Here is a 25,000-nt window from a genome sequence, read left to right on the forward strand (position 1 = left end):
CTGACATCTTCACTTTCTAGGTGATTCTAATCTGCTGCTGCGGTTGAGAATAACTAACTGACTTGACTGTGACGTTTGGTCTGGTTCACTGCTGATGTTCTAAGGCTCCATCTTGACTGGCCTGATATAGACGTTCAGACACACAGTCTGTAAAGGCTTAGGTCTCCCACATATTTACCTTTCTTGAGATATAATTATCTCACTGTAAATTCATCCCTAGAAGTAGGGTTTCCTGCTTCAATTAATAGAGCACTAGGACAGCCCACAAAGCCAACATGAACAGACAGAAGCACTGTGACTCCTCTCTCACTCGGAGCTGTGGAGATGAGATCCTGGGTATATACTTTCACAAACTGACTCTTGTCAAGGTTGTTAATTACAAGAGAGATGTCACTATTAGGGAGATTGACTTAAAAGGCTATAAAAAGTGCAGAAGTGCATGCATTAACTGACATTGGCCTGGTCTGAATATGGAATCTATTAGATGCCATAAGTTTCGGTGTATGTGCTGCAAGGGCAGCCAGTTGCATGTTTGTTTCCGAAGATAGAACATCTTTACCTTACAGGGGTGTGGTTTTGACTATTGATGGCCTCAGACATTCACTATGTCTAGACTCCAAATGAAGATATTAACCTTGTTCTTTATCTATGCCTAATAAACGCTTCTGTACTCAGTTACTAAGTTGTGTCTGACTCCATGCGACCCCATAGACTGTAGCCCACCAGTCTCACGTTCCTGGAATTCTCTAGGCAAGAATACTGGTGTGGGTTGCCATGCCCTTCTCCAGGTGATCTTCCCCACCCAGGCATTGCACCCAAGTCTCCTGCATCTCCTATATTGGCAGGCAGATTCTTTACCACTGAGCCACCTAGGAAGCACCTCTACCAGATATAAAATTTAAATGTGACCTGTAGCATTTACACTTCAACCTGAATAGATATTCCTTGGTTTTCTATTTATGAGCCCTTCCTTTCCTTCCATCTAGGAGTGAGCCAACAGCAGCCACAACACAATGACTCATGTATAGCCATGTGGTGACTCCATGGCCAAAAGAGCAGTTTTACTTTCTAGAGTAAAGAGCTAATGTCTTTATCCTAGAGTGAATCAAAACTACTGTGTTATTAAAATGTATAGTCTCTCCATAAGACAGTTAAAACAAAAACTGCTGTTTCTCTGCCTCTGGAATGGAAAAACAGAAGTTAGAACAAGAATTGGTGACTCACACAAAAAAAACTATATTCTCTTTTTAAAATTAAGCAGATAACATTCAGTGCCAGTCACATCTATACTCAAATCAGTTCCTTTAGAATTTTTCCTATTGATGTACTATCAATTAGTACAAAAAATAAAAACTAGCAAGAGTTTAGGAAAATAGCAAGTTAAGATTTTGTGAGTTTTGAAGAAGATAATTCCATCTTTATAGCCCTCGTGTTCCTGGGGATAAAATATCATGGTTTGAAGCTCACTTTGGTAAACATTTAGCTGCCTCATGCCTCATAAGAAATGGGATTTAACGTATGTTATGCATTCCACTTGCTGGTTCAAAACACCTTACCTGTCCAAAGTGTCATCAGATCTGTACCGACTGATTGTGGCTTTTGGCTCTTCCCTCTCATTTGCTTTCCTGTAGCAAAAAATAATTATAGGAAGATCAAATAAATTATAAAAAATAGTTTACACAACTTCCACAGATTTGGTAAAATCTTGGCCTGTTGGGGTTGGAGATATATATGTTGTTACCAAGAAAAGACATATTTGGAGTACCAAAATTGTCCCAGGCTTTGACCTGACTAGGATAAATTAGCAAACCCAATTCCCCATGCTAATAAAATAATTCTTCTTTAGATCCAATTAATCTAATTACAATGTAACATATTCAAATCAAGGATAAGGATATGTGAAACAAGTGACACACATGCAAAAGAATTAATTACTCATATGTACCACTTTCAGGGTTGTTGTTGATTTTTATGTAATAGGAACTCAATCCCTTATCATCCGCTCAGTTGTATTTACAGCTTCATCAGAGCCTTACGCCAGCACAACGGCTACATACCAACCAGTCTATTACGAGTTCAGCACCGTGGACAGGGTTGAAAGAAGAGGACTTGCTGGAAGAAAGAGGGAGCAAGAGAGAAGAAAAGAGAGAAACAGGAAACATAGGAAGAAAATGAACAGAGGAAAGTGGTAGAAGAGAGAAAGTACGGATGGGAAGAAGAGAAGAGAGGGGAGCCTGGGAGAAGTAGGGGGAGGAGAGACAGCGGTGGAGAGCTGAGACAGACGGATAATTTGAAAAAGAGGGAGCAGAGAGAAGACAAGAAAATTATAGAAGGAACCATGATCATCAAAGCACTGGAGATAGCTTGATCAGACTGATCAATCAGCAAGAAAAGCCTGTTCAATGTCTTAACCCTGTGATACAGGGAAAGTAAGCTCTTTGGAGAGTTCTACCATGATTGACTGTATTTGCATTTCAAAGCATCATTTGAAGCTGACAGTTCAAAGGTACTGAATCAGAAAATGTACCAAAACAGTATACTATTTAAGATGCAATTTTTAACTTGATGTAGTGTATCTTTATTTAGCAAATATTTGCAGGTAAACCATGTACTGTACTGGTGACAGTATATTATCAGCAGTATATCATCAGCTGAGGAATGAGTTATGAATTAACTATAGACCCTGCACACACAGAGCTAGAGGGACAAGTAAGACATGTACTTCCAAGCATAGAAAGCAGTCAGTATCAGAAAAGAGGTTCAGGTCAAGTACAAGGGAGTTTGAAGCTGAGAAAGCTTGTTTGGAGAGGTTGGGATCAGAGAAGCCTTCCTGGATGAGATACACATTGAGCTGGGACTTGGAGGATAAACAGACACGAATGAACAGAGATAGAGGGAATAGTGTTTGTTAAGGAAAGACTAATGTTTATAAAAAATGGCTAATGCAATCTCTCGTGCTTTTAAGGAAACTCAGAGTGAGGTCATAGTGAGACTCATCAGCAGGTGTAATGCATGGGTGCAGATGGAACTGACCCCCATCCAGGAAATAGCCCCTCACAGATCCCATAGCTTTGTCTCATTAGCTGCTTTATTCTTCCAGGTACTCATCACCACAGGACATACCACACTGTGTTCATTTACATTCAATCTCTCTCTCCTCTACCTTTAACCAGGAAGGTTCCCTGATTGCTCAGCTGGTAAAGAATCCACCTGCAATGCAGGAGACCCCGGTTCGATTCCTGGGTCAGGAAGATCCGCTGGAGAAGGGGTAGGCTACCCACCCCAGTATTCTTGGATTTCTCTGGTGGCTCAGCTTGTAAAGAATCTGCCTGCAATGTGGGAGACCCAGTTCAATCTCGATCCCTGGGTTTGGAAGACCCCCTGGAGAAGGGAAAGGCTACCCACTCCAGTATTCTGGCCTGGAGAATTCCATGGACTGTACAGTCCATGGGGTCACAAAGACTTGGATACAACTGACCGACTTTCACTTGAATCACCTGGAGTTTTATGGAAGCAAGGGTTTTGTTTTGTTCCCAGACTGCAGAATATTGTCTGGCTCCGAAGGGCATCTCCACTGGTACTATTTGTTGTGCTTTCTGCCTCCTTCAACACATGTTAATGATCTCACAGAGAAAGGACACAGTAAAATATCCTGTTGTTTGTGCATCCTATGAAGCTTGTCTTCTAGCATGATGAGACTATTCATTTTCCTTTATTTTCAGTCTCTGCTCACGTGGAACTCTTGGGCATGCTATCGCTTCTGCTGGAATGCCTCTTTCCCAGCCACTCGCCCACCAGCTACTTTTTCCTACTTGGAAACATCTTCCATCCTTCAAACAGCAACACCAATGAGCACTTCCTCAGGGAGCGCTCCCACTCTTTCAGCCAGAGTTACCCTCTGCTTCTTCCCATAGCATGGCCCAGACTTTTACAAGCACTTTCCATGGTAAATCTGAGTATTTGTGTCTATGGATCCATCTTTTTCCATGAAATATGAGAGTGCCTTAAGATTGCAGCTGGTGTCTGATGCATCTTTGTATTCCCAGCACCTGGCACAGTGTCAGCACACAGTAGGTGCTTCAAAGTGGCTTTGGGTGAACACCAAAGTGGACACAACCTCTGCAGAGGATGGAAAAGTGTCACACAGACATCTGTTTGAGCAAATGCAAGGAGAAAAATAACCAGTACTACCTTTTATAAAGATGTCATTTGAGATACTAGTCAAGGAGTCCGGGGGAAATGTCTCAGGCTTATAGATTTTTCATAGTGAAGATAAAACAGTTAAATGTGCTGCTTTAGCCAGAATGTTGTCCATCTTGAAACATATTAAGAACACAAATCTTAGTTTTCCTGATCATGCCTCACAACAAGTTTGCTCTTTAATAGTTCCAGAGAAAGGCAAATACAATGGAGGGTGCGTTTTCCACTAGTGCCTGGATTCAAGTTATCAGGTTCCCTTTTTTTGGTAAGAGAGGGCCAACAGAGAACAAGAACACAAGCTTCAAAATCATGAAGACTCAGGACAGGTCACAGGACAGTCAAACAGAAGAACTAAGGCTGGGAACCCAAAAACCAATGGGATACTTCATGTAGAGGGGGGTAAACTCAGGACCCTTCAGCTCAGTTCAGTCGCTCAGTCATGTCCGACTCTGCAACCCCATGAATTGCAGCACACCAGGCCTCCCTGTCCATCACCAACTCCTGGAGTTTACTCAAACTCCTGCCCATCAAGTCGGTGATGCCATCCAGCCATCTCATCCTCTGTCATCCCCTTCTCTTCCTGCCCTCAATCTTTCCTAGCATCAGGGTCTTTCCCAATGAGTCAACTCTTCACATGAGGTGGCCAAAGTATTGGAGTTTCAGCTTCAACATCAGTCCTTCCAATGAACACCCAGTACTGATCTCCTTTAGGATGGACTGGTTGGATCTCCTTGCAGTCCAAGGGACTCTCAAGAGTCTTCTCCAACACCACAGTTCAAAAGCATCAATTTTTCAGTGCTCAGCTTTCTTCACAGTCCAACTCTCACATCCGTACATGACCACTGGAAAAACCATAGCCTTGACGAGACGGACCTTTGTTGGCAATTAGAACATGTTAAAATTCTGAACATTTTTTAAATGGTTTAAAAAATCCACAGACAAAAATTCCAAAATAGACATGTTCAAAGTGTCCACTTAACTTTTTTTAAATTAATTTTTATTTGAGTATAGTTACTTGGGGGCTTCCCAGGTGGTTCAGTAGTAAAGAATCCACCTGCCAATGTAGGTGACATGGGTTTGATCCCTGGGTCAGAAAGATCCCCTGGAGAATGAAATAGCAACTCACTCCAGTATTTTGGCCTGGAGAATTCCATGGATAGAAGAGCCTGGTGGACTACCGTCCATGGGGGTCACAAAAGAGTTGTATACAACTTAGCAACTAAACAACAACAATTACTTTACAATGTCTACTTGTAAAGCCCCACCATGAAAAACAATCATTGTCCTTTACTCAGTATGTCTTGGTGGTAGACACTGGCTATTGAACAAAATAAAACTTATGTCTGAGAAATAACTAGGTTCTTCTGCTGGGTGTGGTTGTTTGTATGTGTGTTAGTGTCAATGTGCTTTAGTAAGAATATTGTTTATTCATTTTATCAATCTTAGGTTATTTACATCATTGTGACTATGAGTTTTGCTTAAATTTTTCTACTAATTTGCATTTGTCTGGCCACTGGTCACTGAGTATCATTTAGTGATTTTCCACATGCCGAGGAGTTTCTGAAAAGAAATGTTCTCAGACGCTAAATCATGTCCAACTCTTTGAGACCCCATAGACTGCAACACACTGGGCTTCTCTGTCCTTCACTATCTCCTGGAGTTTGCTCAAACCTATGTCCATTGAGTCGGTGATGCCATCCAACCAACTCATCCTCTATTGCCTCCTTCTCTTCCTACCCTCAATCTTTCCCAGCATCAGGTATTTTTCCCATGAGTCAGTTCTTCATATCGGGTGGCCAAAGTATTGGAGTTTCAGCTTCAGCATCAGTCTTTCCAATGAATATTCAGGACTAATTTCCTTTAGGATTGACTGGTTTAGTCTCCTTGCTGTCCAAGGGACTCTCAAGGGTTTTCTCCAGCACAACAATTCAAAAGCATCGATTCTTCAGCACTCAGCCTTCTTTATGGGCCAACTCTCACATCCATACATGACTACTGGAAAAATCACAGCTTTGACTCTATGGACCCAGTTGGCAAAGTGATGTCTCTACTTTTTAATATGCTGTGTAGGTTTGTCAGAGCTTTCCTTCCAAGTAGCAAGTGTCTTTTAATTTCATGCCTGCAGTCACGATCCACAGAAAAGAAACATACTGTCCTATAAAGCAAGTGAACTCAGCTGTTATTTCTCTTTTAGGGTTCCTTTCTCTAAGGCTCGGAAATATCTTATCTCATCATGTTTCTGTGGGAGCCCTTGCTCTTACCCGTCAGGAAGGCCACCTTGGTAAGGGGGGCAGTGGATTGATGATTCTACACCTCCAAGCTGTATTTTAGGAGCATAAAGCTGGAGAAGCACAGTTTGCTTTGTGAAAATTCCTGATGTTATCAGATTCTCCTTCGTGTGCCCAGAACGTCAGGAAAGCTTGTGGCTAGGCACCAGTATTCAACCTTAAACAAGTCTACTCTCAGAAACAACTGTCTTTGTGTTTCTGCTAATGATGTAACTTGTCTGAAACACCTACCTGTCCAAGGCATCGTGGGAATTATGTCTGTGGAGCACCGCCCTACCGTAATTTTCATCTCTGCAGAGAAAGAACAAAATTAAGTCACATGAAAAGTCCTCAGTCTTTAGTAAGCATTAAATAAGGCAGACGGGAAAGAGCTCGCAATGCTTGGCAAAGTTAATTCATTTTACTTCAGGCGTAAGAATACAACTATGCATTTATTTTAACCAGTCACCACTTGAAAGAACACGGTGAAAAGAAACAAGTTTAAGAGTACAAACGACCATTATTCTGATTTATCCCATGAGATTTCCAGGTGATTCCACAACAGAATGAGTGTTTGCTCTTTGGTTTTTTGGTTTTGGTTTCTTTCATCAGAGTGTGGGAATGCTCAGCCAACTACTTTGTATATATTAGAAGCATGCTGTTAGAAAGTGTTCTAGTTTCATTCTTTCACAAGTGGTTGACCAGTTTTCCCAGAACCACTTATTAAAGAGGTTGTCTTTTTTCCATTGTATATTCTTGCCTCCTTTGTCAAAGATAAGGTGTCCATAGGTACATGGATTTATCTCTGAGCTTTCTATTTTGTTCCATTGACCTATATTTCTGTCTTTGTGCCAGTACCATACTGTCTTGATGACTGTGGCTTTGTAGTAGAGCCTGAAGTCAGGCAGGTTGATTCCTCCAGTTCCATTCTTCTTTCTCAAGATTACTTTGGCTATTCGAGTTTTTTTGTATTTCCATACAAATTGTGAAATTATTTGTTCTAGTTCTGTGAAAAATACCGTTGGTAGCTTGATAGGGATTGCATTGAATCTATAGATTGCTTTGGGTGGTATACTCATTTTCACAATATTGATTCTTCCAATCCATAACATGGTATATTTCTCCATCTATTTGTGTCCTCTTTGATTTCTTTCATCAGTGTTTTATAGTTTTCTATGTATAGGTCTTTTGTTTCTTTAGGTAGATATACTCCTAAGTATTTCATTCTTTTTGTTGCAATAGTGAATGGTATTGTTTCCTTAATTTCTCTTTCTGTTTTCTCTTTGTTAGTGTATAGGAATTCAAGGGATTTCTGTGTGTTAATTTTATATCCTGAAACTTTACTATATTCATTGATTAGCTCTAGTAATTTTCGGGTAGAGTCTTTAGGGTTTTCTATGTAGAGGATCATGTCATCTGCAAACAGTGATAGTTCCACTTCTTCTTTTCCTATCTGGATTCCTTTTATTTCTTTTTCTGCTCTGATTGCTGTGCCCAAAACTTCCAAACCTATGTTGAATAGTAGTGGTGAGATTGGGCACCCTTGTCTTGCTCCTGATTTCAGGGGAAATGCTTTCAATTTTTCACCATTGAGGATAATGTTTGCTGTGGTTTTGTCATATACAGCTTTTATTACATTGAGGTGTGTTCCTTCCATTCCTGCTTTCTGGAGAGTTTTTATCATAAATGGATGTTGAATTTTGTCAAAAGCTTTTTCTGCATCTATTGAGATAATCATATGGTTTTTATCTTTCAATTTGTTAATGTGGTACATTACATTGATTGATTTGCTGATATTAAAGAATCCTTGCATTCTTGGGATAAAGCCTACTTGGTCATGATGTATGATCTTTTTAACATTTCTCCAAAGAAAACATACAGATGGCTAACAAACACATGAAAAGATGCTCAATATCACTCATTATCAGAGAAATGCAAATCAAAACCTCAATGAGGTACCATTACATGCCAGTCAGGATGGCTGCTATTCAAAAGTCTACAAGCAATAAATGCTGGAGAGGGTGTGGAGAAAAGGGAACCCTCTTACACTGTTGGTGGGAACGCAAACTAGTACAGCCACTATGTAGAACAGTGTGGAGACTCTTTAAAAAACTGGAAATAGAACTGCCATATGACCCAGCAACCCCACTCCTGGCCATACACACCGAGGAAACCAGATCTGAAAGAGACACGTGTACCCCAATGTTCATTGCAGCACTGTTTATAATTGCCAGTACATGGAAGCAACCTAGATGCCCATCAGCAGACGAATGGATAAGGAAGCTGTGGTACATATACACCATGGAATATTACTCAGCCACTAAAAAGAATTCATTTGAATCAGTTCTAATGAGATGGATGAAACTGGAGCCCATTATACAGAGTAAGTAAGCCAGAAAGATAAACACCAATACAGTATACTAATGCATATATATGGAATTTAAAGAGATAGTAATGATAACCCTATATGCAAAACAGAAAAAGAGACACAGATGTACAGAACAGACTTTTAGACTCTATGGGAGAAGGTGAGGGTGGGATGTTCTGAGAGAACAGCATTGAAACAAGTATACTATTGAGGGTGAAACAGACCACCAGCCCAGCTTGGATGCATGAGACAAGTGCTCAGGGCTGGTGCACTGGGAAGACCCAGAGGGATGGGATGGAGTGGGAGGTGGGAAGGGGGATCGGGATGGGGAACACATGTAAATCCATGGCTGATTCATGTCAATGTATGGCAAAAACCACTACAATATTGTAAAGTAATTAGCCTTCAAATAATAAAAATAAATGGAAAAAAAAAGAAGCATGCTTTTCTGCAGGAAGGCAAATGTTTTTTCAAACATCTTTTAAATTTAATTAAGTCTGTTATGTCTGAAATTTTTCCACTTGATGACTTTGATAGTTTTTCTTGACAAAGTGTAGGAAAATACATACCAGTATTTGTGGTTAAGAAGGTTGATTGTTCACAGATTTAGCCTATTTTTGAACCATGAGATTGTATAGTGTGCTCGGCTTGGTCCTTAAAATACCCTATAAATTAGGCAAGGGAGACACTCATCCAATTCACAGATGAGAAAATTGCTCAGGGAGTCTGTGGCTTTCCTAAAGCTAAAATATTAGCAAGTGACAAGGGTGGGTTTAGGACCCAGATCTCTATATTCCAAACTTTTGCTTTTCCTACTGGTCAATCACGCAATAGGCCTTCATACATAAAATCCTAAAGTTATATTTTTCTTACTTTGTACAGTGGACCTGAAAGTACAGGCAGTGTTGTGTGTGTATGTGCTAGGTTGCTTCAATCATGTCTGACTCTTTGCAACCCCATGGACTACAGCCTGCCAGGTTCCTCTGTCCATGGGATTCTCCAGGCAAGAATACTGGAATGGGTTGCCATGCCCTCATCCAGGGGACCTCCCAAACCCAGGGATTGAGCCTGCATCTCTTATGTCTCCAGCATTGGCAGGGAGGTTCTTTACCACTAGAGCCACCTGGAAGCCCACAGGCAACGTTAGGAAATGTCAAAACATGTAGTAAAGACTTTGGCCTTGAGCCCAGGCAGAGAGTAAGCATCTGAACCTTTTAATGTGAACCCAACCAAACCTGAAATATCACATTTCTCCTGGTTCTGCTCCACTAATGTTACTCAACACTCTGGAACCACTGACAATAAAGCTATAAAAGAACCATAGTAGATAATTAAAAAGAAAGATGAACAGTGAAACTTAAACAATTCCAGCGAATATACACCCTCAGAGATCCCAAAAGAACCCTCCAGATACCCGGTATCCCCTCCCTACACTTGGGGGAGAGCAGCAGACAACAGACGCACTTTTTGCCTGAAGAAAAATCCTAGCAAGGAGCCCAGCACCGGGCCAGCGAGTGTGGGGGAAGCACCAGAGCCAATTTCCCCTTCACTGAGAAGCTGTCACACCATCCAAGCTTCCCTAGGCCTTTTAAAGGAAGTGTATCTGGCATAAAACCATCGCTCCTACCGACTGTAAATTGTCTTAGACATCTCTATCTCCCCACATCTGTGCAAATACTTGCAGCGCCAAATTCACCTTTGATATCCCTCTGTCACTTTGGAAAAATAGAAATGTCATAATAGGTTTCAAGAGAAGCAGTAAATGTCACTTTATGGAAGGAAATGATTGTCATCCAAGAGTGTTAACTCCAAAACTTAGTGTGTGGAACTGATTGTTTTCTAAGAGTGCTACCTCTGAAACTTAGTGTATCTCCAAATACCCCTATAGTTCCTTAACATAATAGAATTTAAGAAACATTTTTGTTCACCAATTACAACCATGCAGAGACAGTTTAGTAGAAAACTTGGAGTAAATATCCTGTAATGCAGGGCTTCCCAACTTCAGTGCTCGTGATATTACGGGTTTGATCATTTTTTGTTGTGAGTAGTATCCTGTGCATTGTATTAATAGGTTGTTTAGTGGCATTCCTAGTCTTTACTGACTAGATGTCAGGAGTACTGTGTCCCCAGTTTTGACATCTATATATGTCTCCTGACCTTGTCAAACATCCCCTGGGAGCAAAATTGTCCCTGACTGAGATCCACTGATGTAACGGAAAGACAATGGGTCATGTTACTCTCAGCTCTACCACTTAATAGCTGTGTGCTCTTGGACAAGTTACCTAACTTCTCTGAGCCTCAGACTCCTCTCTGCAAAATGAGAATGTAATACCTACCTTGTAGGAAAGTTGTGAGATTTTGTGATGCTTTATATGTAAAGTACTTAGCATCTAACTTGACATGTAAGAGGGAATCAAAGAACATATGCATATGCATGTATATGCATATATATATACACATATACACATACATACACACACACACACACACACATATGTGTATATATATATATATATATATGGGCTTCCCTGGTAGCTCAACTAGTAAAGGATCTGTCTGCAATGCAGGAAATGCCAGTTCAATCCTGGGTCAGGAAGCTCCCCTGGAGAAGAGATAGGCTACCCACTCCAGTATTCTTGGGCTTCCCTGGTGACTCAGATGGTAAAGAATCTGCCTGCAATGTGAGAGACCTGGGTTCGATCCCTGGGTTGGGAAGATCCCTTGGAGGAGGGCATAGCAACCCACTCCAGTATTCTTGCCTGGAGAGTCCCCATGGACAGAGGAGCCTGGCGGGTTACAGACCATGGAGTTGAAGAATCGGACACAACTGAGTGACTAAGGACACACACATGTACGTGTGTGTGTGTGTGTGTGTGTGTGTGTGTGTATATAAACAATTTATAATAAATATATCTGGGTTGGACAAATATCTATTATAAATCTGTGCTGGCAATGAGGCAATATGTTTAGGGACATGGTCTTCAAACCTTTAAACATATAGCTAATAGACATAATGTTTAAAACAGACAATACTTTCTTGGTGGTAAATGTCTTCACTCATGAAGTGACAGTGCATTTAGCACCTTCCTGGACCTAGAGGTATACAGCCAGTGAGAACTAAAAAGAGCAAATAATTTATCTATTTCACTTGCTCGTAAGGAAATTTCAGATAAATTATTATTAAATTTGTAAATTTAGAATCATACTTCTGTTTGTTTCAACTGAAATGATCAATATGTACCAGGAATATCCCCACCATGGACTAAATATTACCTTTTTGGAAACTGGAATGTCTTTTTTTTTCTCAGGTTATCAATGTCTATGCTATTCATAACAATGAAATTCTGCTTTCTCTCACTCACAACTCATGTTCTTTTAGGTATGTGGATATTTAAGATGGTAGAGATATTGTTAAAAATCTGATATAATCAATGTATGCTAACTAAATCTTACCAAAAATGAGGCCAAGCAACAAAGTGCTTTAGAAAGAAAAAGCATCCACTTTCAGTTGGCCATTAGTTTCCCAAATGGAGAATAGCTCTTTCTTCCCACCTCTCCTCCCTCCCCATATCCTCTTACCTTTCTTCTTCAGGGCGTTTCTTTATCCAGCTACTATCCTGTAAGAAAGTCCTTCTTTTGTTGACCTCTTGGAAACCCTGTTGCCTCAGTGTGGTCCCCTGCGTGGTAGTCCTCATATCTAACAACAGAAAAATGAAACCTGAAGAGATACAGTGCCATGGAATTGAGTGTGTGTTTGCTAACTTGGAAATCTTGAGAGGCGCATCCGATGGTCCAGCCTCCATCTTCTAGGCTGGAACCTCCCATACTGTTTCAAAGTAGGATGCACTGGCAAGAAAGAACAAATCCCACACCTATCATCAAAGATAACATAACATATAAGACTGCTCGGGTGCCAACTGAAACTACCTGTGCACGTTATGAAGCCCTGCCCTGCAGCTGGGAATGTAGAACCACAGGCCTCAGCTAAATCAATACTGAGTTTAGTGGATAGGCCATTTTGCTCAGAAAGAAATATGCCTTGGAAGGACACACAAGACTGTTTTGGGAGTATTTATTACTTATTATTGAGTATAAATAATACTCAATAAATCTTGGTGCTTCTGATTATAAATAACATGATTCTTTGATCTTATGGGAGTCAGAAGTACAGAAGGTCACCTATACTTGATTTTTAAAAGAAATCTTTGAATTGCAATTAGATGAGTTAAGTCTACAGTGCTCTTTTATTTTAAGCCTAACTTTGGCCATGTTAATTAAATTAGACTGCTGCTTCTAAGCATTTCATAGCTACATGAAAAAATTAGGAACTATGAATTGTTTTCCCCAGATGTTTAAGTTTTCTGAGTAAGGGAAACACCATCTACATTACCGCTTCCTGTGGGAGATGTTTTTCTCAAGGTGAAATTGGACATGCTGCCTTCCAGTTAGGACCTAAAAGAAAAATGGGGATGGGGAAAAAAACACGACAATGACTTAAGAAAGAATCAACAAGGTCCTCGTTCATTGCTAGTGAGACACATTCTTCAATGACACGGACAGTCCCATAACCTGGTATAACAAATACATGATATAAACTGTCTCCTGAGAACATGAGAGTTCTTCTATTCCAATCTATTTATTTTACAGATGAATATACTGAAGTCTGGAGTATTTAGTGCCCCCTATGTTACAGGACAAGCAATTGACTGAATCAGCCCATCAGTCAATTCATTTATTCAATGACTAAATATGCATTGAGAGCCTGGCACTGAACCAGGAGGTGGAGACAAGAAACATAATATGACAAGTGTCTGTTCTGGGGCCCTACAGGTATTGTGAGTCCCAGGTGTGGCCTTTCTGCTTAACAGAGAAGTCAGCCCTGAATTTCCACAAATGTGGGGCTCTCAGTTTTTAAACTGGAAAAGTCCTGGGCCAATAGTGATGACTTGGTCACCCTCGGTGGGGCGTTATGTTTTTTGCAGAGTCCATCCCGCCAAATGGTGTACAGAATGTGGGAGGGGTCCTCCATCTTGAGTCAGAAGCAAGTCCTAGGCCCAGCTTCATGACATCAAAGTTCTGAACTACTTAATCTCCCTGTAAAATGGGCTAAAGAAACCCGCTACCTACTTCATAAGGTTGTGATGATCATCTGAACAAGGTACACAAAAATCACCTTGTCAAACTATAAATGAGTTGAGACTTACAGTTGCATCATCAGACAGCAGTTTACAGGTTTAATGTGGGTGTTATAAAGCCCCTATCTCCCACGCTCTGGTTCAAATGTATCTCCTACAATAACTGGCTATAGGACTTGAAGAGGTAAAGACACATTTTCTGGATCAAGGCACTGTTTCCCTGGTGTCTTCATTTAGAATATCAGTGCCCCAAGAGTGGGTGAGAATTGGAAGCTGCTGGTGACGTTACCGGCCTAGTGTTTGGCACTATAGGCTCACAGCTTCATCTCTTCTGGGAAATTGCTCTTGGCTCATTGGGCTACCAATTATACACCTTCATCCACTACACCAACAGCCAGCAGCTGACTACCCTGGAACGCAGAGCCACTTCTGCAGGCGACTGGAGCTTCAGCCCTCACCATGGCAGACATTAGGCCAGCAGGGGGTGCATCATTGCCCAGCTCATTCCCCTGCCTCCCCAGCCCTCCTGCCTCTTCCCTTGCTCCTTCTCTTGGGCACATACCCTTCATAAATCACAGGCACCCAAGGGCCTCGCAGGCACTGCTTCAAGGGGACCCAACCTCAGACTAACAACCAGGATAAGACTGGCAGCTATTCACTCCGCAGAGAGTCTGAAGGTCTCAGTGAAATTAGAAAGGGAAAGGGAAAGGGAAGTCACGTCCGACTCTTGGCAACCCCACGGACTGTAGCCTACCAGCCTACTCGGTCCATGGGATTTTCTAGGCAAGAATACTGGAGTGGGTTGCCATTTCCTTCTCCAGGGGATCTTCCCGACCCAGGGATCGAACCGGGGTCTCCCACATTGTAGGCAGATGCTTTACTGTCTGAGCTACCAGTTGTTGCTAACTCCTGTCCGACTCTTTTGTGACCCCGTGGACTGTGGCCTGCCAGGCTCTTCTGTCCATGGGATTCTCCAAGCAAGAATACTGGAGTGGATTGCTATTTCTTTTGCCTGGGGTTTTTCCCAACCCAGGGGGCAACTCATGTCTCCTGTTTGGCAGATGGATTTTTACCACCTCGCCATCAGGGAATTAAAAAGACCTGCATCTAAGGTGTGCTATTTACTGTGTCACTTTGGGGATGATATTTATAGTTCAGCTCCCTTATGTGTAAAATGAGATGAACTGTGGTTGTTTTGAGGGTCAGATTTGATGACATGTCTGTCAAGATGATGACACAGGTTTCCATCACCTCGGAAAGCATAAAGCAAAGACATAGAGAAGGTGTGGTTGGGTGTGGGGAGGAGGTGAACAGCCTGGGTCACTGGGTGATGGACATGAAAGGGGTGTAGAGCAGACCCTGTCTCATGTATGTGGAGGACCCTCAAATTTGGAAGAAAGGGGAGGAAAAAGGGCTTGGCAAACTTCAGTCTCAACCGCTTGTTCACTTCACCTCAGTCTGGCCTCACTTCTCTGGGCTCTTGGCTAACCAACTATCTGTTTCTAAATGGGCTCTGATAAACCTTTTCCTGAGCCACCTAAGACCTGAAGGGCTCGTAGCCAACTGAATTGGGATTCTGACATGGGCAGAATGCTGAATGTACAGCTGGTAATGTATTTGCACAGATTGCAAACTCAACCATGAAATACAGGCCAGGGTCAACAGAGAAAAGGTATTTGGCAATTAACTGCTTATTTGTCTCTCACAAAAGACCGAGTGTCCTGTAAGTCAGACCCAAGACTGTGTCTTCTCATTTCCAGCCTGTGGGACAGAGTGGATTCCCCCTCGATGCTTACGATGCACTGAGTTAGGTCCTTTTCAACATTTCTAACACCCCAGTGTCTCAGGATGTGTCTGTATTTGAAGGCAGGGCTTTTAAAGAAGTGATTACATTAAAATGAGGCCATTAGGGTGAGGCCTAATCCAACCTCTCCTTTGACCTTATAAGAAGAGGAATTTGGACACACAAAGACATCTTTTCTCTGTGTCTGCACAGAGAAAAGGGTGTGAGAGGATGCAGACAGAAAGGTGGCCATCCTGAAACTGAGAAGGAGGCCTTAGGAGAAACCAAAACTGAGGACACTTTGATCTTAGACTTCCAACCTCCAGAACTATGAGACAACAAATTTCTTTCTTTCTTAAAAACTTAAAAAAAAAGTCGTTTGGCCCCACCACATGGCCTGCGGGATCCCAGTTCTCCAACCAGGGATGGAGCCCCACCCCCTGCACTGGCAGCTCAGAGCCTTAACCTTAGGACTTCCAAGGAAATCCCCCAGATAACAAATTTCTCTTACTGGCCTGTGGTACTTTGTTTTGGCAACCCTAGCAAACTACTAGAGTCCTTACGGGGAAAGTAGTTTAAACATTTCTAAAATAGCTAAGTCGTTCAAAGAGCTTCGTGCCACCGTATCTCTGACCTTTATTGTTTTAATGGCCCCACTGCACAGGGCAGTTGTCCATAGCCATAGTATCTGCTCTTGACAGGGTACCTCACAGGCATCACAAACTCTTCCTCACATAAACTCTGCACCTCAGCTATTACCTCCATCTCCCAGATAAGACACCTGAAGCTCAGGGAGAGGATGTAACCTGCCAAAGTGGAAACAAGCAGGATCTGGTTCTAAACTGAAGCCAACTCGTTCCTCGGCAACCAGCAATAATGCTTGGGATGAATCACTGCAAGACAGGACAGGTACCTGGCATTACATTGAGAGAGGGTAGGCACACAGCAGGGCCTGCCTGACTCTTGACATCTCTGGAGTCCCATGATCTCTGCCCCCAGTGCCTGGCAGGAGGGGAACCAGGACAGCTTCTCAAAGAATCACTGCAGCAAACAAACGCACAGAGCAGCCTCATCTGTGTATTCCCTGATACTTCCAAGCTTACAAACCTATGTCCATACAAAATGTGCACACAAATGGTCATGGCAGCATTATTCCAAATAGCCAAAAAGTGAAAATAACCCAGATGTCCATCAATGGATGAATGGGTACACGGCATGTGGTACACCCATACAGTGGAATACTAGTTGGCAACTAAAAGAAATGAAATGCTGATATGCATTACAATGTGGGTGAAACTTGAAACATGCTAAGCAAAAGAAGCCAGACTTAAAGGTGACATATGTAGGGTTCTATCTGGATGTTGTTTCTTTAGATTTTCCTTGGTATCCTCCCCATATTCCACCTCAATTTCCTCCCAAGCCAGGCTTCTGCTGCCCCTTGAGGCTCTGCTGGGTAAGAAAGAGGAGAGTTCAGACAATAATAATTGTGTAGATGATGTTATAGTAATTATAAATTATCTCATTTCATGTCCATAGCCATGTTCTAAGAGTAATATAATCCCAACTTAGCAGAGACATGGCTCGAGCAGTGGCTGAGAGGCAAAGCTGGGACTCCACCTGAGGTTTTCCAGCTCAAGGTTCATCATCTTTTCCTCTCTGCCAGGGACTCCCTGCAGTTGTAGAGAGAACAGCACCTCCTCTTAACCTTATATTTACTCTCTCCCAGTGGCTCAGCATATAAGAATCTGCCTGCAGTGCAAGAAATATATGAGACCTACGTTCGATCACTGGATTAGGAAGATCCGCTGGAGAAGGAAATTGCAAGACACTCCGTTATTCTTGCCTGGGAAATCCCACGGACAGAGGAATGTGGTAATATGTAGCAACTTCATATATTTGGGCTTCCCTGGTGGCTCAGATGGTAAAGAATCTGCCTGTAATGCAGGAGACCTGGGTTCAAACCCTGGTCAGGAAGATCCCCTGAAGAAGGGAATGGCAACCCACTCCAGTATTCTTGCCTGGAGAAGCCCATGGACAGAGGAATCTGGAGGGCTACAGTCCATGTGGTCACAAAGAGTTGGATATGACTGAGTGATTAACACACACATACACACCTTATATCAAGGCTGGCTCTAATCAGATCCTGCTAAAGCATCTGATATTTTCACGCTTTGGTAGCCAGGCATTCTCCAGAAGGAGTCATAAGCTCCGACATCCAGACAAGATCAGGGCCCTTACTGCTCTCTCCCTGACAATGATTAGCCTCTAGTATCCCATAAACACCTCTCTGGCTCCATCCCCAGAGTCTCTGGTATACTTTCTAGGAATAGCTTCCAATGACCTCACTTGCTTTCTCTGGGACACCCCAGTTTCAACTTGTTCCCTCTTTCATGAAAGTTCCTGGGAAGAATTAGGCTTTTTGCACTTCGTCCTTTCCATCTCTGAAACTCCCAGACTGAAGGTAAGAGTGGCCATTTTTGGACCATGAACTAATCTCAGGGCTGAAATCACATACTAACAATGGCAGAGCGGGAAGTTAGAAGGGGCAGGGCTCCTTACAGAGTTGCCAGACAGCCCTAGATGATCTAATTCTTAACTTTGAGCAAGAGAAAAGTAAACCTTCTCGTTTCTTCATGAGATTACTCTTTCATATTTTTGTTACTCAGCTTAGTGCTCTTCTTGCCTGTTACAAGGTCATTGTGTAGGTCTGAAATAGAAGGTCTAAAAGCCCATGGTGGTCTTCAAAATATGAGATACTAGTGACTCTTTTATTAGTAAAACACTATTTCTTGCAACATGTCCGTGTGTTTGATGCCCCTAGCAAGAAGGATCACGTGTTTAGCTCCTACTGTTGCTTCAGATTGTGCCACATGCTTAGTGCACATCAGCTTATGCAATCCTCCCAGGTCAGTATCATTACCTCTAATTATAGGAACTCAAGAGAAGCGAACTAACCCGGCCAAGGTCACAGAGGAAGTGACAGCCAGGAACTGCAATTAGGTCTATACAACTGCAACGCCACGGTCTTCCCAGTGCACGATACTACATGTTGCACAAAGTATCATGTGATGCAGCCAATCCCAGATATGCAGGAAGTGCCCACAAGTTCCAAAAGATGGGAGATAATGGGAGAGGAGCTGGGAAGAGCAGCAGTAGTAAATAGCTGCCCCTTCACCGCTGGGCAGCTCAACCTCGAGCCTCTCCCCTCCCGTGGCCACAGTGATGCCACAAGTGGCCTGGCGGTATTCCTTACCCGACTCCTTCTCTGAATCTCTCTCCCTGCTCAGTGGCTTGATAATGTTTTATACTTTTTCCTAGCTGCTTGCTGGCCATTGACTCCTTTTAAACCCCCAAATGCTCAAGTTGAAAACTCTGATGTGAAATGAGACAGGAAAATATATTCTATTCTTAAATGATAATAGTTTAATAAGTATGCAGGAGCTTTTTTAAAAGTGAAAAATGACTAATACTGTGGGAAAAAATTTTTTTTCCATCAAATCTACATGTTTCACTCACAACTGCACAAACTTCCTCAGGGTTATCTGCTCTTTCATTTTTCCTTAGGACCCATTGGCCATAGCACCCGAATTATCTCCTTATGTCAGCCCATTTGGTGGCCCCAGAACCATTTCTAGAAGCTCCAGTCTAAAACCTGTAAGGTGCAAACTCCTCTCTCATCAACCTCTAATTCCACAGAAATTTTACTGCAATGGAACACTTTCCATCTTGACCAGAATATACATTTTTTACATATGGAAATTTTCTATACTGCTATTAAAAATGGATCAACAATATAGGTCCCTGTGAATAATGCTTTTGTTAAACAAATACCTGTTTGTAGAATGGATTGGAGATTAAAAACCTTTCAAATTGGTAATATCAAGAAATACTTGAAGCAAAATCTCATTTTTATATTATTTTTAAAAGAAATTATTTATTTCAGCAGCTGAGGCTATGCTGCGTTTCATATTTACTTAACACCCAGATAATCATACTTCAATAGTCTCAGTTCAGCCAATTAGATTTATTTCTAAGTACTGTCCTTGGCTTCCTTCCAATCAAGTTTTAAACTTTTCATGAGAAAGATGCAACTGTCATCTTGGCTTCTCAAAATCCCGTTACTGGCACATATGCCAAAAACTATATTTTAAATGTGTAATATTATGGGCAAAGATGTGTAAAAAGATGTGTCTCTATTATGCTGGGAACTACAGAAACTGTTCCCTTTTAAACCACCAAATGCTTAAGTTGAAAACTCTGATGTGAAATCATGTTGTCAAAAGTCAATAGGGGGGGAATTCCCTGTCTGTCCAGTGGTTAGGACTTCACATTTCCACTGCAGGGACCTGGATTTCATCCCTGGTTGGGGAAGCCACATAGCGTGGCCAAAAATAGTCAATGGTAGAAGGAAAAAAAAAAAACCTTTTCAACTTTTGGCCTCTCTTTCATTTCCTCTTAATGGCCAAACACCAGAAAGTGCTAGTTTGTACCCAGTTCTACAGCTTCTGCCCAAAGGCATGTGTATTTAGATTTTAGAAAAAATTGGTCTTCTTAAATTCTGAATTACAAAGCCAGCCAAGTTTTCCATGGTTTCCTTTGGATGCATTTGAAACTATCAAACATCCCCTATTTCTTCAAGTTGTCCCTTTTCAGATCCTCTTCATCTCCCTCTGGTCCTTCTCAATTTCTATCTTGAATAATAGCACTTCCTTGAGAGATTTAGGTCACCAGGTGATTCCCTGCCCCCAGAGCCAGGCAGCCCCAGCTCCTCCTAGCCCAACTCTAAGACTCCCCTGGGCCACCTCCCAGCTAAGCTGCACTCCTCTCCATCTTTTGGGTCCTCCTGACAAAAAGACTTTGTGGGTCTCTCTCTTCCCTCCCAAGGACAAAATGCCTCTAGACATACCTAATAAGCGCAACGGGTTACCACTTCCTGCTAACTCTCCCTGAGAAAGATTGTGTGAGCAAAGCAACTGGAATGAGGTGGTGCAGAGATGAAAGAGATTTAGAAAGAGCAAGACGGAAAAGAAAAAAAAAAATGCAGAGCAGAAAATAGGATAACAAACTAGAAGATGAAAGAAGAAAAGAGAAAAAAAGCCAACAAAAAAATTCACCACTGATACTTGGTCATGTGATAGTGTTAGCCCTATTCAGCTTAGATTGTATATGTATTATGCCTAGGGCTTCCCCGGTGACTCAGCAGTCAAGAGTCCACCTGCATTGCAGGAGCTGCAGGAGACATGGGTTTGGTCTCTGGGTCGGGGAAGATCCCCTGGAAGAGGGTGTGGCAACCCACTCCAGTATTCTTGCATGGAGAATCCCATGGACAGAGGAGCCTGTTGGGTTACAGTCCATAGAGTCACAAAGAGTCAGACACGACTAAAGCGGCTTAGCACGCACCTATGCATGTATTATGCTTAGACCCACAGAATGCCTTAAGGCTGATACTGTGATTATCCTCCCTCTCCACCTAAGTAAACTTTATAACAAATGATTTCAATGAAGTCAGAGTCTTTTTGCAGAAGGCAGTGCAGGAGTTGGAAATCTGGAGAGGGGGTGATATTAGTTCTTTCTGTTTTATAGCTGAGTAATGTCCTCTAATAAAAAAAAGAAAACAAGGAAAGTAGGGAAAAAATTCACTCTTTTTGGAAAGAGGTTTTTAGGATGAGTAGTTTGCCTCAAGTAACATAGCCAGTGCACAATTGGGATTCCAACCCAAATGGACCTGACATCAGAGTTCCTGTTCCAGAAGCTCGGGAAATAAAAAGGTGTCAACAGGTAGAAAGTTACCAGGTTAAAAGAAAAGGTGAGGAGAATGACATTTCCTTTGCAATAGAAATCTGTGATGGACCTCCACCTAGAGAGAGATTTGGAGCAGACTTTCTCTGATCTTTTTAACAAAGTATCTTGAGAACAGCACAGAGTGATAGTTGGATGCTCCAGAGTCTCTCCAGAGTTAATTTACTGAGCTTCTAATATACTTAGGTAAATTGATATCTTTATGGAAAAGACCAAATGTGAATAGTTGCCTAGGAGAAATTACTAAAGTGATGGGGAAAAAACAAAAGCAAACATAGACTATGGAAATAAACACAGCAAAAATGTCTGGAATGATATATGTAGCTTGGTGGTATTCATTTTTGTGTATGAAAAAGCCTTCATGGTTCAATAATACCTACTAGTACTTGCTTCCCAGAAATCACTGATAACAGGGAAAAACGCCTAGAAACTGAAAAAAGCACAAACGCTATTAAACTATTTTCAACAGAAGAATAAGAGAGACTCTATAATTACAAACCAATAAACAACAGCATTATCTTCTGTGAGATAGATACAACAAACCATCAAACAACTAATTATCACCTAAAAGAACATGAAATATTATGTAAGGATAAAACAAACAGGGCTTCACGAAGTGTAAACATTAATAAGTGCATTTAAATTAATGGACTATGTTTAGCCTTCACACGCACTGTAGAAGGAAATCCAATAATTACGAGGCTGGGAAAGACTTGCTTAGCCTACTGTGATGGTTAGAAATTTGCTATTTCTTTAGTTACACAGCTTCCCAGTCTACACTTACCATTAGAAAACTTGCTTACTAAGGGCGAAACAGTTCAGAATGCAGCACAAAGGAAATCTTGGGGCCTGCCAGTTATCTATATGCTGCGAATTTGGAGTCTGAAAACCATCGACCAAGGGCTTTTCTGGTGACTCACTGGTAAAGAATCTGCCTGCCAATGCAGGAGATGCAAGAGACGAGGGTTCAATCCCTGGGTCAGGAAGATCCCCTGGAGAAGGAAATGGCAATCCACTCCAGTATTCTTGCCTGGGAAATCCCATGGACAGAGGAACCTGGAGGGCTACTGTCCATAAGTTCACAAAGAGTTGGACACGACTGAGCGACTAAACAACAAACCATCAACCATAAAATGTTTTTACTGCTTGTTCTTGCCTTTAGAGTGAGCCCCCAGCTGCCCTTGTTTCACCACCAATCTTTACTGCAGGATGATAGATAACAGTAAGTTGTAGCATGCAGAGTCCTAGTCTCTGTGACAGTGATTAAATTCATATCATGACACTTGTCTAATGTTTATTATTAATAATAAAAATGCTATCTAATAAAAATTATCTATCGTCTGAGCTCTTCAAGCACTATTTTCAGTTCTAACTGAAAACATTTGTTAAATGAGTAAAAAAACCCAAATTTAGACCATGCACTATGAACCAAAACACTGTTACCCTAAATTCTTTATTTTAATCTTATTTCATATTCTGTCACATAGTCACTCTTCATCTCAATTTTACACAGTAAAATCTTTCTCATTATATTTGCAATATATGTTCAACAGAAAATGTGGAAAATAAAAGGAAGCACAAAGAAGGAAAAAGTCAGATACCTTTCATCAACCTTTGTTCTTTTCCTCCAGGGTTGTTTTATTATTATTATTATCATTTTGCATATTACAGCCTATTGATGCACATTTTCAATACCATTTAAAAATATTTGAATAATTAATTTTTCTGCAACTACAAAATATTTCATCTTATGGGCCTATCAGTAAAACATAACTCCTGATTTTTCCCAACAAAACCATACAAATCTTTCGACCACATCCCTTGTTATTCTTTTTTTTGTTTTGTTTTTCCATTTATTTTTATTAGTTGGAGGCTAATTACTTTACAATATTGTAGTGGTTTTTGCCATACATTGACATGAATCAGCCATGGATTTACATGTGTTCCCCATCTTATAGATCTTTAGAAGTAAAATTATTTGCCAAAGGGTGTAACTTCTAAAATGTATTTGGTCTCTATTATCAAATATCTTCCCATAAACTTTATACCAGTTTACAATCCACCCTCAGCACATGAATGTTCACATATTGGCCAGGATTTAGAATTGTCATTTATTAGTCTCTTTAATGATTTAATAGGTGAAAGTGGAATCATTTTGGCTCAAACGCATATTTTTATAATTTCATTGGTTATTTTCTTATTTTGTGAATTATCCATTGATTAATATTACAGATTTCTTATTGCTTTCTTATTTTCTTTATAGGAAAATGTTTATATGTCTGACATATTTATATGTCAAAAATATTTATTTTTACTTTTCCAGTATTCATTTGGCTTCTAGTTCTGAGTTTTCATTAGCAGCTTCTAATTTTGTAATTCTGTATCTTTCCCCTTATGAATTCTTTCACTCCTTAAAACCCCTGTAGACCATCAATAAAAATTTTTTCTGACCTCAAAATCCAAGCGATCACCAAATACTGTAACTCTTCTCCTACAACACTCTTGATTGTCTTTCTTTCTATATTCAAGCTACCAATTCAAGCTGGCATGATCTGCTTTCTGTTTTAACAGCTCCCTACCTACATTCCCAATCTCTAGACTCACACTCTTAATCCATTCTCACAAGTCACTACTTTGCTTAAAATTCTTCAATGGCCTCCATTTCTGTCAGGATAAAATCCAAATTGTTGACAAGGCTTACAAGTCTGTACCCTCCGGTCTTCTTTCTTCCCAATCCCCATGCTTCACTCAAACTCTACTTTCAGCTAGACCAGGGAATTTAGTCACTCAGTCGTACCTGCCTTTTTGTGAACCGATGGACTGTAGCCTGCCAGGCTCCTCTACCCATGGAATTTTCCAGGCAAGGGTACTGGAGTGGGTTGCCATTTCCTTCTCCAGCAGATCTTCCCCACCCAGGGGTTGAACTCAGGTCTCCTGCATTGCAGGCAGTTGCTTTACCATCTGAGCTACTGCTAGACTAAGTCATTCCACTTCCTGAGGGCTCCATCCTTTTCATCACCTTGATGCTGTTGCTCACTCTACGGTTTTTGCCTAAAGCATTCTTTCTGAACCTCTCTTCACCCTTACTCTGCTTTCAGGAAAGACTTTTCAGGTCACACGTTACATATCCTCCTAGAGGCATTCAGTGATGCCATCACAACCTGTCTGTACCTCTCCACCTCTCCAGGCTGAGTTAAGAGGCTTACTAAGAGTGTTCACAAGGCAAAGAGTACCTCTCCATAACAACATTAGCATACAGACTGCTTGTTTGCGTGGCTGAATAGTCTGTCTCCATCTCCAACACACACACACACATTGTAAATCTAAGGGTTGTAACCAAGACCATTTTCTCTACAGTTGTGTTTCCAAATATTATTATTGTATCTGGCACATAATCAATTCTAGAGGAACATTTGCTGCAAAAATGAGATTAATAAATATTTACACA

General features: G+C 41.3%; 1 protein-coding gene across 7 annotated transcripts in view; it reads right to left on the minus strand.

Annotated features, from left to right (window-relative positions):
- The window catches only part of SCEL (sciellin), a 119,184-nt gene that overhangs the window by 90,723 nt on the left and 3,461 nt on the right, over nt 1-25,000 (minus strand). For all 7 annotated transcript variants that reach the window (XM_070471538.1, XM_070471537.1, XM_070471535.1 and 4 more), the window contains exons 2-5: nt 13,226-13,287; nt 12,415-12,532; nt 6,720-6,779; nt 1,557-1,625 (exon numbers count right to left, since the gene is read on the minus strand). In XM_070471538.1, the coding sequence (XP_070327639.1) occupies nt 1,557-1,625; nt 6,720-6,779; nt 12,415-12,532; nt 13,226-13,268 (290 nt within the window). In that variant the 5' untranslated portion in view covers nt 13,269-13,287. The remainder of the gene's footprint in view (nt 1-1,556; nt 1,626-6,719; nt 6,780-12,414; nt 12,533-13,225; nt 13,288-25,000) is intronic.

The sequence above is a fragment of the Odocoileus virginianus genome, chromosome 8 (assembly GCF_023699985.2).
Source record: "Odocoileus virginianus isolate 20LAN1187 ecotype Illinois chromosome 8, Ovbor_1.2, whole genome shotgun sequence".
Taxonomy (NCBI): domain Eukaryota; kingdom Metazoa; phylum Chordata; class Mammalia; order Artiodactyla; family Cervidae; genus Odocoileus; species Odocoileus virginianus.